At 40.7% G+C, this 16,320-nt stretch overlaps 1 protein-coding gene and 1 pseudogene across 4 annotated transcripts in view; both read left to right on the forward strand.

The window, feature by feature from the left end:
* The window catches only part of LOC138810511 (cation channel sperm-associated auxiliary subunit beta-like), a 107,806-nt gene that overhangs the window by 52,581 nt on the left and 38,905 nt on the right, over nucleotides 1-16,320 (forward strand). For all 4 annotated transcript variants that reach the window (XM_069997726.1, XM_069997724.1, XM_069997723.1 and 1 more), the window contains 7 exons: nucleotides 1,473-1,568; nucleotides 1,703-1,821; nucleotides 3,982-4,014; nucleotides 7,327-7,393; nucleotides 7,856-7,902; nucleotides 10,016-10,165; nucleotides 12,401-12,559. In XM_069997726.1, coding sequence (XP_069853827.1) covers nucleotides 1,473-1,568; nucleotides 1,703-1,821; nucleotides 3,982-4,014; nucleotides 7,327-7,393; nucleotides 7,856-7,902; nucleotides 10,016-10,165; nucleotides 12,401-12,559 — 671 coding nt within the window. The remainder of the gene's footprint in view (nucleotides 1-1,472; nucleotides 1,569-1,702; nucleotides 1,822-3,981; nucleotides 4,015-7,326; nucleotides 7,394-7,855; nucleotides 7,903-10,015; nucleotides 10,166-12,400; nucleotides 12,560-16,320) is intronic.
* Nucleotides 14,594-15,110, forward strand: LOC138810582 (dual specificity protein phosphatase 23 pseudogene; annotated as a pseudogene).

Consider the following 16,320-nt stretch of genomic DNA (forward strand, 5'->3'; position numbering starts at 1 on the left):
GAAGAATGAATCCTATCTTTAACTTTCTTCTTCCTGGAAAAGAACTGGGAGTTAAAAAGACACACTTCAGGGGCTGGGAAGGTAGCTCAGTGGTAGAGCGCTTGCCTTGCATGCCTGAGGCCCTGGGTTCGATTCCTCAGCACCACATAAGCAGAAAAAGCCGGAAGTGGTGCTGAGGCTCAAGTGGTAGAGCGCTAGCCTTCAGCTGAAGAGCTGAGGGACAGTGCCTAGGCCCAGAGTTCAGGCCCCACAACTGATAAAAAAAAACAAAAGACACACTTCAAAGTATGATTTGTCCTACATTCACCTTACAGAAACAAACTATACATATTCAAGTGTCTTCAGCACCCATAAACCCTACTCCCAATCACAAAACTTCATATTAGCATTCCATATATACTTATTATCTTTAAGTAGCTGTACAGAAGAGTTGCCATTTAACAAAGCAGTTTATGAATACAATTCCAAGCTATGGCCAAGGAAAGGTGAAGCCATGGGGTAATGTACTTTCCCTCTTATTTTAAGAGGGTCTCATGAGGCTTTAGTTATTTTTTTTCTATTTTTGAAAATCACAGGGGCTGGGGGTTTAGCCCAGCGGAAGGGCGCCCACCTGGCGCGCCCAAGGCCCTGGGTTCGGTTCTCAGCCCTAGTTTAAAAAAAAAAAGAAAAGAAAATCACAAATATTGACGTTAACCACAGTTTTCCCCCCTCTCTTTTCCCTCCTTTAAATTCATTTATTGTTTGTTTTTTTTTTTTTGTTTGTTTGTTTGTTGGGCCCAATCAGGGGGCCTGAACTCTGGGCCTGGGCGCTGTCCCTCAGTTCTTCAGCTCAAGGCTAGCACTCTACCACTTGAGCCAGAGCGCCACTTCTGGCTTTTTTCTTTCTGCTTATGTGGTGCTGAGGAATTGAACCCAGGGTCTCATGCATGCAAGGCAAGCGCTCTACCACTGAGCCACCTTCTCAGCTCGAATTCATTTATTGTTGATCAAAACAGCCCTTTTGGACTAAGAACAAACACTGTGCTTATTATTTTTTGCTTAGAAGTATATTGTCAGGGAGAAAAATATTTCCTCTACTATTCAATATCTGCAAATTAAATTGACAAGAAAAATTGAGTGGAGAAAAAGCATATGCCTTTATTAATATTAACTTGACCAGGAGCTCACAGGAAAAAAAAAAGTGAAATTCAAGTGATTGAACTCAGAGTTTACACATCACATCATTTTAATGCAGGAAAGGCATTTGAACTCCTAAGAATAGTAAGCTGTGAGGAAGTAATGAGGAAATAAGGTGAGGGAATGAATGAATGACCAGGTTGTCTTAGTACAATCTGTTGATATGATGTTGTTTTGGTATCTTTTTCCTCATCCAGGAGGACAGAGCCTACATCTATTGACACTCAAATAATCCTTAAATCACAGTAGTCTAGCCAGGCATTTTCTCACTCTCATGGCCTTTTTCTTCCCTGTAGGTGTTTTTATCGGCATTACCTTCTCTGGATTCTGGAATTACAATGATACCATATGGTATGATTTGACCAGTATCATGTATTCACAACTTCAGGAAGGTAACTTCTCTGGGTGCTTTCATTATTCAGCATTTCCCTTACAGCTACATTTGATCAGTATTGATGAAGTATCTATTAAATGCCTACTTTTATTTTCTTTTTAACCCATGGTATGATTTGATTTCTTTCTGTAGAACATGCAGAGCTTACACTGATAGACATGGTCTTAGCAAATCATTACTTAATTATGCTCACCTCTTTGGGTCTTTATGTAAGTGAAGATCTGCTCCATCCAACCAATCAGATAATAAAGGTATGAAAACCTCTGTGAATAATTGCTACCCTTAAATGTCTTCTGCAATATAAAAAGAAGTATTTGGCTTTTGAATAAAGCATGGTATATCTTAGAATTGAGATACTTCCTTCTTTTAAAAAATGTAAAAGCAGCCAGGAGCTGGTGGCTCATGTCTGTAATCATAGCTACTCAGGTGGCTGAGATCTGAGGCTCACAGTTCAAAGCCAGCCAGGACAGGAAAGTCTGTGAGACTCTTATCTCCAATTAATCACCAGAAAACCAGAAGTGGTGCTGTGGTTCAAGTGGTAGAGCACTAGCCTTGAGCTGAAGAGCTCAGGATAGCACCCAGGCCCAGAATTAAGCCCCGTAACTGACAAAAAATAAAAAATGTAAAAGCATAGTATAGCTACTTTTCCCTTTCCTTCATAATACTGAATGTACAATTTTGAAATGGTGTTAGTTTTATTTCTGTATGCACTTATAGTAAGATTTAAATATATGTAGAAAAGATGTTATCTATTTTTTTTTCTTTTTCCAGTACTGGGGCTTGAACTCAGGGCCTTACACACTTGCTTGGCATTTTTGCCCAAGGCTGATGCTCTCCTCTTTGAACAAAACCTCCACTTCCAGCTTTTTGATGATCAATTGGAAATAAGAGTCTGATTGAGTTTACTGTCCAAACTGGCTTTGAACTACAATCCTCAGATCTCAGCCTCCTGAGTAGCTAGGATTATAGGCGTGAGCCATCAGGGCCTAGTTTATTTCTTTATAGCTCTATATGTGCCTCAGAGGCTATAACATAATTTATAAAGCTAAATTCATTAAAAGTAAGCGTTCTCTGAGATTTGCCAGTTACTCTGAGAGGATCCTTATACCTTGAATACAAATATTGAAGTAGCATGCTAAACCCCATTACTATACATGTACAATTACTATATGTCATGTACAATTACTATATGTCAAGTACACATGTACAATTACTATATGTCAAGTAAAGTTAGAACAACAACCACAAAATGCCTGCAGACATCTGGGGCTCCCTCCTGCTGGGAACCTCTGTGTAGGACAACTCAGAATTGTCCTGCCAAGAAATTTTAGGAAATTTTAGAAATTAGGAAATTTTAAGGAAAAATGAAGATGAGTCTGTTCTACAGGGCATATCCTCAGAGAAGACTAGTGAGATTTCTCAGGCAGGAGAATGTAGGAAATAAAATATAAGTTGTTGAGATTGAAAAGCACATAATGTGTTTAGATAAAACTATGCAATCGCTGGGATGTAGCTCAGTGGCAAAGAGTTTTCCTAGCAATTGCAATGTCCTGGGTTCAGTTCCTAATACAGAAAAAGAAAAGACCAAAAAAAAAAAAAAAAGGTATCCGATACAATGGAATTCTTAAACATGTTGATAAATACCTCCCTCAAAATTATCGCAACAGATAAAAGACAAGGAATCAAAATTCAGGAGCAGAGGAAAGCTAACAGGAAATAAAGCAGAGGCAAGTATACTGATTGAGAAGCAGATATTATTTATACACAGGGTACTATTGTCTTTATTCAGGTGTATAAATATTCATAGCCTCTCTGAAGACCTGCCATTAGTTGCTTAGATAATAGATCTAGCCTGGTAAAACAGTGAGTTGAAGATGAAAGAACAGCCACTGTGGCTTCAGTTGAAGGCACTGAGTTAGATAGGGCTTAAGTCCTGAGTCTTGAATCTGACTGTTGTAGGCTTGGAAGAAGAAACCAGATGGGAAGAGAAAATAATAAATGTTAAAGTTATAAACCAAAGTTGGTGGCAGACTCACTGTCTCCCTGCATGCCTCTTAACTCCTCCCTTTAAACCATTAAAAGATAAGGCTTTCCACAAGGTCCTGGGGCCATCCCAACCTCCACAATATGAAAATAATAAAAATAAAAGCATGTTTTTGCTTCTTTTTTAATCTTGATCTTTTCTGGAATTTCATAAAGTATAAATAAATTGGTAAAATGATGAAATCAAAGACTAAAAGGGAAATCTTCCGGATATTGTGTAAATTGTGTAAAAGGCTGTCTTTAAGGTTTGACCATCTTAACTGCTAGAATAGAAAAACTACATTTTCTCAGGTATAATTCAAATTGTTATGTTTTTTATATACAATATGCAAGCAACAGTTTAAATTTCTTTTTTTTCCCCCTTCTAGCTCTTTAGGGCAGACTTTTGTGGCTTTGAAAGGGTAAGAAGCTTTTCATTTTCAAGTGTTGGTTGAAAGATATGTATACAGCCAGGCAATGGTAGCTCATACATGTAATCCTAGCTACTCAGGAGTCAGATCTGAGGATCTGGTTTGAAGCCATCCTGGGCAGAAAAGTACATGAGACTTTATCTTCAATTAATCACCAAAAAGTAAAAAAAAAAAAAAAATGGAGCTGTGGCTCAAGTGGTCAGCACCACCGTTGAGTGAAAAAGGAAATGGACAATATTACAGACCTTGAGTTCAAGCCTGATGGAGATATGATGAGCTGTAAATACAATAGTTCTCATACAGGTTATTCCTGCTACTGCAGTATCATTTACAATTTGAACTAAAAATAGTGTCCAGCGACACCAGGCAGTTCTGTTTCAAGGAAAAGGTGCTCATTCTCATTTCAAAAACCACCCTTGTCTATGACTGTATATTTTGTCCAGGCTGTTATGGTTATTCAAGTCATGTTCTGCGCAAGGTACCCAGCTAAGTAGAGTGGTGCCTGGAATGTGGTCAATTTCTTCCCAACCTACCTACCCTGGTACTCATCTGTGCCTACTTGGAGAAAGAGACACAAAAAATGTCTTCCACTCTAGCAACATCTCTGCCCCCTGGTGGAGATTTTGGAGAATTTTTCTTCTTCTGTCACTGAAAGTTAAGTTTTGTGGTTCAGCTAAGATTCCCATCAACACATCATCAGGATTTGTAAACTATAAACAAAATTGTGAGTGGCCTATGGCTTGTCCCCTTGCTTTCGTCCACAGAAATAGATATTTCCTAGAAACTGACTGGCTGTCCTGCTAGTGGGAGAAAAGTGAACAGAAGAACTGGGAAAAGCAGACAGGCAAAACTGATTTATATTCAAAAGAACTGACAGCAACATAGTGGGCTTCTCTGTCTTCAGCCTCTTATCTGTAGATTCAACCACCCATGACTAAAAAATATTAGGGGAAAAATTCACATGAAATGAACACAAACAGATGATAGTCTTGTGACTGTTCCCAGGGCAGCACAGCAAGTAACAACTACTTGCTCAGCTTCTGGTGTTGTGTTATAGCAACAGAAAATGGCCAGCAACATTGAGAACAAGGCATTTTTCAGCTCAGGGCAGCAGAAGATCCAGAGGTGGAGGATCCTGCAGCGCACTGGGCTTACAGTGCTCAGGAGCTACCAGAGATGTTTCTCAGCCTCTGCAGTATGCTGAGAGGAGGACTGAAGAGAAGTCCACTAGAAGGCTGACTTCGGGTTCTGAGCAAAAGGAATGGCATCCTCCAGGGGTGGAGAGCACATGGTCTTCTTTCCTTTCAGCATTGCCACAGTTTGAGCTATTCCAAACCCATGCCTGAACCTTCCCTTTAAAGCATGGCCAAGGTAGCTGGGCTTCCTGACAGAGTAAGCTCCTTAGGGGCAGAATGTGTTCTAGAGTGCTGATAGAACAGGAGACAGCTGAATGGGAGCAATGAAATTTAGTAAGAAAATCACAGTATGTGAACATCACAGTCAGGATGTAATAAACACCTGCTGTAGTTAGTGTCATTGGCACTGTGACATTAGCAAGGGAAAAAAAGACAACCAACATCCATAAGAGTTCCAAGTTTAGCAGAAAAATGTTTTCTTAGACTAAATACCAAAATAGCAAATAAAAATGTAATAAATTGAAGGCCAGAATCACTACTGTTTAGATACAGATTACCACCAAGGAAGACCAAGATAAGGAACTTCTGAAACTATTTAGGGACTGTAGCTAGAAACCACAAGAACAATGCTGAACCTCTGGGAAAGAGCTCCAGAAGGTACACAGGTGAAGAACAGAGTTATCAGAAAAAAAAATTTTTTTGCCAGTCCTGGGACTTGAACTCTGAGCTTGGGCATTGTCCCGGAGTTCCTTTTTGCTCAAGGCAAGGGCTCTACCAATTGAGCCAGCTCCACTTCCAGCTTTTTCTGTGATGAATTGGAGATAAGAGTATCAAGAACTTCCCTGCCTGAACTGGCCTCCAACAGCGATCCTCAAATTTCAGCCTTCTACAAGCATGAACCAACACAGGTGCCAGACTGGATGGATTAAAAAAAAAAAAACTACAAGGGCTGGGAAGGTGGCTCAGTAGTAGAGTGCTTGCCTTGGATGCATGAGGCCCTGGGTTCAATTCCTCAGCACCACATAAGCAGAAAAAGCTGGAAGTGGCACTGTGGCTCAAGTAGTAGGGAGCTAGCCTTGAACTGAAGAGCTGAGGGACAGCGCCCAGGCCCAGAGTTCAAGCCCCATGATCAACCAAAAAAAAAAAAAAATCCTAAAAATAAATAAATAAATATATAAAAATCCTGAATCTGAAATTAGAGGTGGGGCTTGGTCTTGGTTGTCAACATGCCATGATTGAGAGATGGCTGCAAAATTGGTTAACACACACTTCTGGATTTGATAGTGTTTCCAGAGACAGTTGGCATGTAGGGCAACAGAATGGGGATGATCCACCTTGAAGGTGTATAGCTCCATCTAGTGGGCTGAGAGACCAGGTGAAACAAAAAAAGTGGAAAGAAGCTTGAAGGTGCCCGCACTGAGCTAAGCTCTTCTTGAACAGGTGCACTTCTTGTTCCTTCCATTTTGTATAGGCATCAGACTGAAGGTTCGTCAGCTTTTGATCTGACTTGCACCAGTGCTTCACAGGGAGTCCTTCCAACTCAAATTTGGGGCTTCTGATCAATTCAAAAAGTTCACTAATGCCGGGCGCCGGTGGCTCATACCTGTAATCCTAGCTACTCAGGAGGCTAAGATCTGAGGATCACGGTTCAAAGTGAGCCCAGGCAGGAAAAGTCCATGAGACTCTTATTTCCAATAAACCACCAGAAAACTGGAAGTGGCATATGGCTCAAGTGTAGAGTGCTAGCCTTAAGCTGAAGAGCTGAGGGACAGCACCAGGCCCAGAGTTCAAGCCCCACAACTGACTCAAAAAAAAAAAAAAAAGTTCATTAGTGAGACATTTTTCAATTGACATGTTCATTCATGTACAATTCTACTCTCTGCATTCCCTTATTCAAAACTTGTCTTCTACACTCTTGTCATCTTTCTATAATATTTGGTTTGAAGGGATGTGGGTTTTTTGTTGTTATAAACCTTTGATTTTCTTATAAGTACCGCGCACTAACTGATTGCGCCCCTGGAGCTCCACCTTTGATTTTCTTTACATGCAAATTTCTGTCTTGCCTTACATCTTTGAGCTACCAAACTTTGGAAATTTTTAGTATACTTTAAAAAATCTTAAATCTACATGTTCCCTAAATAATATTTTCATTTACTTATTTACACAGGTTGACTATGTCAAGGGAAAGTTGTGGTACAATGAAAGATGTTTTGCTAATAGAGAACATTTTGAAGGTAAATTTGAAGTTAAAGAAGTATTAACAAATTTTTGTCAATATCCATAATCTATATCATTAAATGAAATGGGGGGGGGAAGATGGGAAGGGATGGGAAGGGGAAACAAAGGAGGAAGCAACAATGCTTGATAAGAAATGCACTCATTACCTTGCCCATGTAATTGTAACCACTCTGTACAGTATTTTCAGAATAAAAAAAAGAAATGGTATGCAACACAAATAGGATAAAATATAACAGCAAATATATTTTATATAAATCGATAGTATAAAAATAAGGGGAAAGTTTTTAAAATTTGAGATAATAGGCACAAATAACCACAAAGAAAAGGTGTGTTCTTATACATTAATTGATGACAAATAACTTCCAGTCATTTTGATAGAAACTGTTTTCATAGTACTATCCTTCTAATCATAGAAATATCAGAGTTGCTCATAATATCTGTGTCTTTCTATATTATAGTTGACTATGTTACTGTCACCTTTGACAGGAATAGGACACTAAGTGAGGTAAGATATTGAATATCTTAAAAGGTGAGAAATTTTTGTTATGCATGACTTTAAGAATTATTATTAAATTTTTAAAAATCCAAGCAGGAAGTAGAGCTGTGGCTCATGTGGTAGAGTGCTAGCCATGAGCACAAAAGTTAAGGGATAAAAGGAACCCTATTGAAAAGTTGTTGGGAATGTAAACTAGTACAACCACTCTGGACAGCAGTCTTGATTTCCTCAAAAGAAACATAGCTGGGTGCCAGTGGCTCATGCCTGTAATCCTAGTAACTCAGGAGTCTGAGATCTAAGGATCACAGTTTGAAGTCAACCCCAGGCAGGAAAATCTGTGAGACTCTTATCTACAATTAACCACCAGAAAAACAGAACTGGCGCTGTGGCTCAAAATGGTAGAATGCTAACCCTTGAGCACTAAAACCTCAGGGACAGTACCTAGAACCTGAGTTCAAGCCCTGTGACCATAAAAACAAACAAACAAAAAAAAAAACACTAAACATAGATCTTCCCTAGGATCCAACCATACCACTCCTGGGCATCTACCTAGAACATCACAAGTCACAATACCATAAAGACACTTGTACATGTAGAAATAGCCCAAATGCCCTACAATAGATGATGAGTGGATCCAAAAAATATACACAATGGAATTTTACACAGCCATCAGAAAGAATAATATTATGTCATTTGCAGGGAAATGGATGGACCTAGAACAAATCATGTTAAGTGAGATAAGCCAAGCTCAGAGAGACAAATGACCCATGTTTTCTCTTATATGTGGAAACTAGATCTAGAATATACCAGGACATGATAAAGATACAGGTCTCTAGGCATTCACACACAGTGAGACTAAAGTATGATACTCTTAGGAGAGGGACACAAAGGTACAATGCCTCTGGGCATCTGATGATAAAAATAATATTTATCAAAATGAACTCCAGGAAATGGAAAGAAGAGGGTTTTTTTTTCTTTGTTGCTATTTTGTTTTTATCTTGTTTGTTTATTTATCTGTCTTTGGAGGAGTAAGGGGAAGCACAGAAATGGAGGTACAAAGGATAAACAAATGTAGCAGTGGTACTTGCTAGAGACTATGTTGAAAATGAACTATACAACTTATGGGTGGTGATGGGAAGGAAAAATTGGGAGAGAATGAAGAAAGAGATGACATTGTCCAAAAAAAAGGTACTCTTTACTTGACTTATAAAACTGTAAACCTTTATAATAACAACTTTAAAAATTATTTTAAAAGCCGGGCGCTGGTGGCTCACGCCTGTAATCCTACCTACTCAGGAGGCTGAGATCTGAGAATCGCGGTTCAAAGCCAGCCCGGGCAGGAGAGACCATGAGACTCCTATCTCCAATAAACCACCAGAAAACCGGAAGTGGCGCTGTAGCTCAAGTGGTAGAGCGCTCGCCTTGAGCTGAAGAACTGAGGGACAGCACCCAAGCCCAGAGTTCAAGCCCCACGACCGACAAAAAAAAAAAAAAAAAAAAAAAAATTATTTTAAAAGACACTCAGGCCCTGAGTTCAATCCCCAGGACTGGCACAACAACTACAATTACAACCATGGCAAATCTATCTGCTGAGAAGTTTCCTGATCTGCTTTTCCAGTGATGTCTCTATTTAGGTATAATGGCAGTTGCTCTAATTATGATAAATTGAGATCTCCACACTGACTCCCCACAGACAATAAAAACCAGAAGGCAATGTTTTGCAGGGTTTTTTCCTAGACTGATTTCCCCAGAAGCAAGTCACGACTGTAAAGATTTTTATTTATTTATTTATTTTTTTGCCAGTCATGGTGCCTGAACCCTGGGCCTGGGCACTGTCCCTCAGCTCTTCAGCTCAAGGCTAGTGCTCTACCACTTGAGCCACAGCACCACTTCCAGCTTTTTCTGCTTATGTGGTGCTGAGGAATCGAACCCAGGGCCTCATGCATGCAAGGCAAGCACTCTACCACTAAGCCACCTTCCCAGCCCCGCGACTGTAAAGATTTTTAAAATATGCCTCGTCACCATCATGATATCTCAATGATTTATGATTTTCCTATGATAACAAATTAGGACTTAAATTTCAAAGACAGAATTAACTTGTCCTTTCTCTCTTTTTTTGCAGTCAAGCTCTTGTTTTTATAGTCAAGAACCATTCCTTAATTGGATGCCTTGCATACCATATAATTCCAAAAGTGTAAAATCTTTGCCAAAGGTGATAACATTTCTTGTTGATCCAGAGCAAAATACTGGTATTTACCTCTTCAGTGATACGGTATGTCTTATAACCTACAGGTGATCATTCTTGCAAATGTATTTTCACATTCTCATTATGTTTGGCAATACAGCCTGATCAAAATTGGCAATCGCAAGATTATATTCTGATAAATAGTATTATTTGACACAAGAAATTTCTTACCTTTAATTGTCATTTAGTTTGACAAAAGTGAAAATCAAGCCCAGGCAAAGTAAGTCATATCAATTATCAAACGTTGGGAGGCCCAAATTGGAAGGGTCACAGTTCAAGGGCCAGCAACTAACTTAAGGAGACCCCACCTCAACAAATAAGCTGGGTACAGTGATTTCCATTTCTAATCACAACTGTGTGAGAAGTATAGATAGGAGGATTGCAGTTCTGAAGTCAATTCAGGACAAAAAGGCAAGACCCTGCCTGAAAACTAACCTAAAGTAAGAAGGAAGTAAGAAGGCCGTATGGCTCAAATGGTAGTATACTTGCCTAGCAAGCATAGGGCCCTGAGATCAATTTTCAGTACTCAAAAACAAAAACAAAAAAAAACCCTGTGATACTGGTTGTGCTTTGCTAATTCTTCAGAAAGACATAAGCTCAACATTTTTCATATAAATTTCAGGTTCCATGGCTAGTAAAGATGGGCATGCAACCTACATGCACACACAAAATAACCCATTGTTGCAGGTCTATAGTTTCTATTCTAAAGGTCTTTAACAAGAGTTATGAAGTAGAATTCTTCTCAGCATCATAAGAAAATACCTAAGTCTGTTCCGGCCCTTTAGACTGTAGAAGAGAAAATCTTTTACTTGTCTTCAATCACAAGGCCTTGAAAATTAAAATAATAAAAGAGTAGTAGGAGAAAAGAAAACCTTGCATTTATATAGGCATTATGCATCTTTATGGGATAAAGTCTATAATAATGGTGGTTAAAGTTGGGAGATCGGGGCTGGGAAGATAGCTCTGTGGTAGAGTGCTTGCCTTGCATGCATGAGGCCCTGGGTTCAATTCCTCAGTACCATATGAGCAGAAAAAGCTGGAAGTGGTGCTGTGGCGCAAGAGGTAGAGCACTAGCCTTGAACTGAAGAGCTGAGGGATAGCGCCCAAGCCCAGAGTTCAGGCCTCATGACTGAAAAAAACAAAAACAAAAAACAAAAAAACTAAAACTTGGGAGATGACCTTAATGGTGATAGGAAAAGAAATAATACCCAAAATGGATCACTTTGGTTTAAAGTTAATTGTAGGTTGAATCAACTTTTTTGTTGTTAGTCATGGGGCTTGAATTTAGAACCTGGCCACTGTCCCTGAGCTCTTTTGCTCAAGGCTAGTGCTCTGCCACTTTGAGCCAAATCTCCACTTCTGGTTTTCTGGTGGTTAACTAGAAATGAGAATCTCATGGAGTTCCTGCCTGGGCTGGCTTTGAACTATGATTGTTAGATCTCAGCCTCTGAGTATCTAGGATTATAGGCATGAGCCACCAGTGTCTGGATTGAATGAACATTTTTGAAATTTAACTGGTTGATTTGTTTGGGGGAAACAAATTACGTTCCCTCCCTCCCTCCCTCCCTCCCTCCCTCCCTCCCTCCCTCTCTCCCTTCCATTTCCTTCTTTCCTTCCTTCTTAACAGATAACTAGGTTTTCAGGTCCACAAATGAGAGACAGGAAGATAAATATTTGCCCAAGCAAGTACCTTCCTGAAAACCTTAATATTTAGCTGGAGAAGGGACTGTTTGCTTTCTCATTTCTAGGGTTAGAGCCATTCTGGTACGAAGCAGATGGTAGTTTCTCTTCCTAGAAGTTCTTGGGTTTTAGTCAGATCAGGAAAGCTCTGAGAATTTTGCCTCTTTTCATTTCTTTTCTGCCTCAGTTGAATCAAATATTTCAGCTTAAAATTATCTTTACATCAAAGTGGTATGTCTTAAGACCTCGGTTACCTAGAATGGAATATGGCTCAGACATTCACACTTTGAGCACATAGTTATATGTGTTGACATTGCAGGCTGTCTGTAAAGTTCAATAATGACTCTACAATAAACCTCTCTGTGCCATTTATTATAAAACTTTGAGCCAATTATTTTGTCTCCCGAACTTTATTCAATATCTATCAAATAGGCAGGAGAAGAGAATACAGAAACATCAGAGTTTACTAATCCTTCCGTTTAGTGCTATGTGAAATCCAAGTGACAGGAACATCTAAAAATTGTAATAGTGATCGTGGAAAAGTACTCATCACTCTTTATGCTTGTTTTATTTTTCTCCTAGGCTACCAAACGTACCATGGTTACTGTGAATGTTCTACAGGATTCACAACCAAGTCTCCAAACCAAATTTCCTCCTTTCCACTTTCCTGCCTCATTCTCTAACCCTCTTGGGATGGTGTTTCATCCCCGAAGCCACTTTCTTTATGTTTATGGAAACCAGGTATGTTCCCAACAACCTTCCTCCGCTGGTGTATGAGGCCGAGTCTAGTACTTCCTCCCTGCTCAGTGATTGTGCATAAAGGAGAGAGCCACTCAGCTGATCCAGGAGGTAAAAGGAGGAAAAAAGACTGTGACTGTTGACCACTTATCAGGTGCTATGCTTAGTACCTACTGTCAGTTTTCACTTTTCTACTCCTTTCCTGAGCCATGGTTAACCAAAGCTTTCCTGAACTTGACCACTTATAAGACATTTCTTTGAAACTTTGGATAATTGAGATTTCTCCATGAACCTATAGAAAGTATGTGTATATCTGGCATTTCTAGCATTTACCATTGGCATTTCTTTATCTGATTTTGTCTGCCACTTTCTGGTTATGTTGTTCTTTCTGTTTTGAGTTTCGAGTTTTGAGACAATCTGGCTATGTAGCCCAGGCTAGCTCAGAACCTTCTGTCTTCACCTCCTCAGCACTGGGATTTCAGGGGCAAACTACCACATCCTTCACCACACCCTTCAGCTAAGGTTGTGGTGTTCTTCCTTCCGGTAGCATACTCCATCTGTGGGCCTCCCCATCAATCTATTCAGGATGGGTTTGAAAGCTTGGTAAAAGGCTTTTCAGTTCCAAGGGGCCATTTTTAACTCTGAAATGAAGAACACTGTTTAGATTTAAACAAAAGTGCTTACAAGAATTCAGGTTTCAACATTTTCCAATCCTGGGACTTCTGCTGATTTGGTGACTCAGAAGATATACTGTGTACTGATGAACCCTTGCAATGGCCTCTAGCAACCAATAATATATAACCCAGTGTGTGGAAAGCCAGTCAGAGCAACCTAAATTGATTCAAAACATTTGTGCAGTGGGGCCAAACAAAAATAGTTCAGTTATTAAACACCTTGTCCCTTTGTTTCTTCAAATTCAATTTTCTCACCCTTGTTGAAACACTTGATTGGTTCCTAATTGAACATGTGTCCCTTGGTTTGTAAATCAATTCTATACCTAAGTGAAGACTGCTTTTATTTTAGTCTTGTTATAATTCTTAAGAATCTCTATCCTCAGGCTGGGAAGGTGGCTCAGTGATAGAGCGCTTGCCTTGCATGCCTGAGGCCCTGGGTTTGATTCCTCAGCACCACAAAAGGAAAAAAGCCGGAAGTGGCGCTGTGGCTCAAGTGGTAGAGCACTAGCCTTGAGCTGAAGAGCTGAGGGACAGCGCCCAGGCCCAGAGTTCAGGCCCCACAACCGGACCCCCCCCCAAAAAAAAAAAACAAAACAGAATCTCTATCCTATGCAGAGAGATTTGTAAAGGTAGCACCTTTTTCTAGGTCTTCTTGAAACACTGTTTCAAACCTCCCTTTGCTTTTGAATTTTATTATTCTCCTCCTATTGGTGCCTTTCCTAATATCTGGCTCAATGCAATACAACTGAGAGGAAATCTTCCACAACAGAGATTTTCTCCCAAGACAAGAAATAATAGAGTGGACCACACACACCAACGGTCTGTGGAGTCCAGAGGATACCTGAGGCACTGGAACCTTTCTCTCCGGACTAAGCATGCTGATGGCCCCTTGCTTGGAAACCACTGAAATCAGAGGTGATGAGAGGCAGATTAGGGCTGCATATGAGGATCTCTAGTTTCCAAGAACAAGTAACAGATTGCTTAGAGATTCTGCCACTTCTGAAGCAACATGCTCAAGCAAGAGAGGCCACAGCCTCAGAAAATGTTTTGAGTTCCTAGAACCTCTAAAGCTGAGAGGTAAAAGTTTTTATGAAACCAGTCCAAAGTATTTATTTCAAACACTTTGAAGACTCAACAACAAATCACAAGAATACAAAAAAAAAAAAAAAAGAGTAAAACATGGTCCAATCCAAGGACAAAAAATCCTTTAGAAATTAACCCTAAAAAAATCCCTCCGAGATTAACCCTACAAAAGTGCAGACCTATTGGAAAATAATTCAAGATTATTTCATATAGATGCTCAATGACCTAACAGAGAACATACAGAACTTGAGAAAAAATCCAGAAAATGATACATGAACAACATGAATATATCAGCAAAGAAATTCTAAACTTTTTTTAAAAGAATCAAATGGAGCGCCTGCCTCCCCGAGCCCTGGGCGCTCAGCCCCCCAACTTCTCCTGGTGCTCCCGGGCCGGCTGGCGGGGATGGGGCTGCCGTCTCCCCCCACCCACTACCAGTTCCTGCTGGCGCACGCGTGCGGCACCCGGTGTCGCTGACGGAGCATGGCCACCCCCCAGCGTGGAGACTGGTTCCCCGAGCTCACCCAGCACTGCCTGCGCCTCCCCGACTTCCGTCCACGGACCCCCACCAGATGGACCGCTTCGTGCAGAAGTGGACCAGGCCAACGCGCGGCTGCGAGGCCGTGGGAGCGCACTGCGCCCTGGGCTTCGGTCGCACTGGCACCATGCTAGCCTGTTACCCAGTGAAGGACCTGGGCTTGGCTGCAGGAGATGTCATCACTGAGATTCGTCGCCTGCGACCTGGATCCAAAGAGACCTCCGAGCAAGAGAAAGCAGTCTTCCAGCGAACAAAATAAGGGGTCTTGAAATGAGGGGTCTCGGACGTCTTCTACTATCACCTCAGCCCCTTATTCTGTGTGGGACATAGGGCCAGAGAGGAAGAAAAGTGAAATATTAAGCCCTCCAGCTTGCATTGGCTCCCATTGGACTGAAGTAGGCAGGTCCCGAGCGAAAGAATGGCAGGGACCCCATGGAAGTGAAAAGAACTGTGCTGCTTCCTTGAATAAAGGATTTGTCCAGCTCACACTGGACAGCACTTTACAAAGCACCCTCACACATCAATTTAAGCTTCATGCAAGCTCTGTGATATGAGAATGGAAAAAAAAAAAAAAAACCATCTTTGGATGGGTTGGCTAAGGCCCAGACAGGTACCAAGATCATACTTCTAGAAAGGACTGTGACATACATCTTTAGCCTCTTAAAGATGCTGGAATTCTCTGCTCCTGTTCCCTGATTCTATTTGATATGGTTTGTGGGGAAATGGCCAGTGAAAAGAATGCAAGTCCCTGGCTGCCAAGCTTTCTTGAATCTCCAGATCTCTGCCACTTCCTGGCCAAGGGGACCTCTGTTAATGTCACCCTGGGTGGAGATCCACTTGCCCCACATGTGTCACCCTTATCCCTCTCACAACAGCGGAGGAAGCTTAGGTGTTTTGCTCGTAGATGAGGACTGTCTACACTTCTCCAGGGCTGCCTAGCTCACGTGGTTCTTCCATCCTACCATGCTGTCCTCGGCATCAGACCAAAAAGTGCTGGAGCTGAACGACTGGTTTTTCAGAGGGGTGAATATTCATTCATTAAAAAAAGACTGGTAGGGCTGTGAATCTTGGCCATGTTTCTTTACCACACTCTCAACTTCTTAAGAGGTGGTATGAATGGTGTAAGCTAGCCAAATGGCCTCTGTTAAGCCGACATGGGTCTGAACTGTTATTCTTTGCTGTAGCAGGCTATGCTGAATAAAGTAGAATTCATGAGAAAAAAGAATCAAATGGAAATTCTAGAGCTAAAATAACTAAAACTTTTCACTGGAAGAGTTGGTCAGCAGTTTTTATCAGACAGAGAAAAGTAAACTCAGAGACAGATCATTTGAAGTCACTGACTCAGAGGAACAAAGAAGAAAACAATGACAAAAGTAAAAAGATCTTAAGGCACTAAAGAGACACCATCAAGCACACCATCACATGCATTGAGAGTGCAAGAGGAACAAGAGAAAAATAGTAAAGAATAA

This window comes from Dipodomys merriami, unplaced genomic scaffold, assembly GCF_024711535.1.
Source record: "Dipodomys merriami isolate MVZ:Mamm:240054 unplaced genomic scaffold, mDipMer1.0.p SCAF_50, whole genome shotgun sequence".
Lineage (NCBI taxonomy): Eukaryota > Metazoa > Chordata > Mammalia > Rodentia > Heteromyidae > Dipodomys > Dipodomys merriami.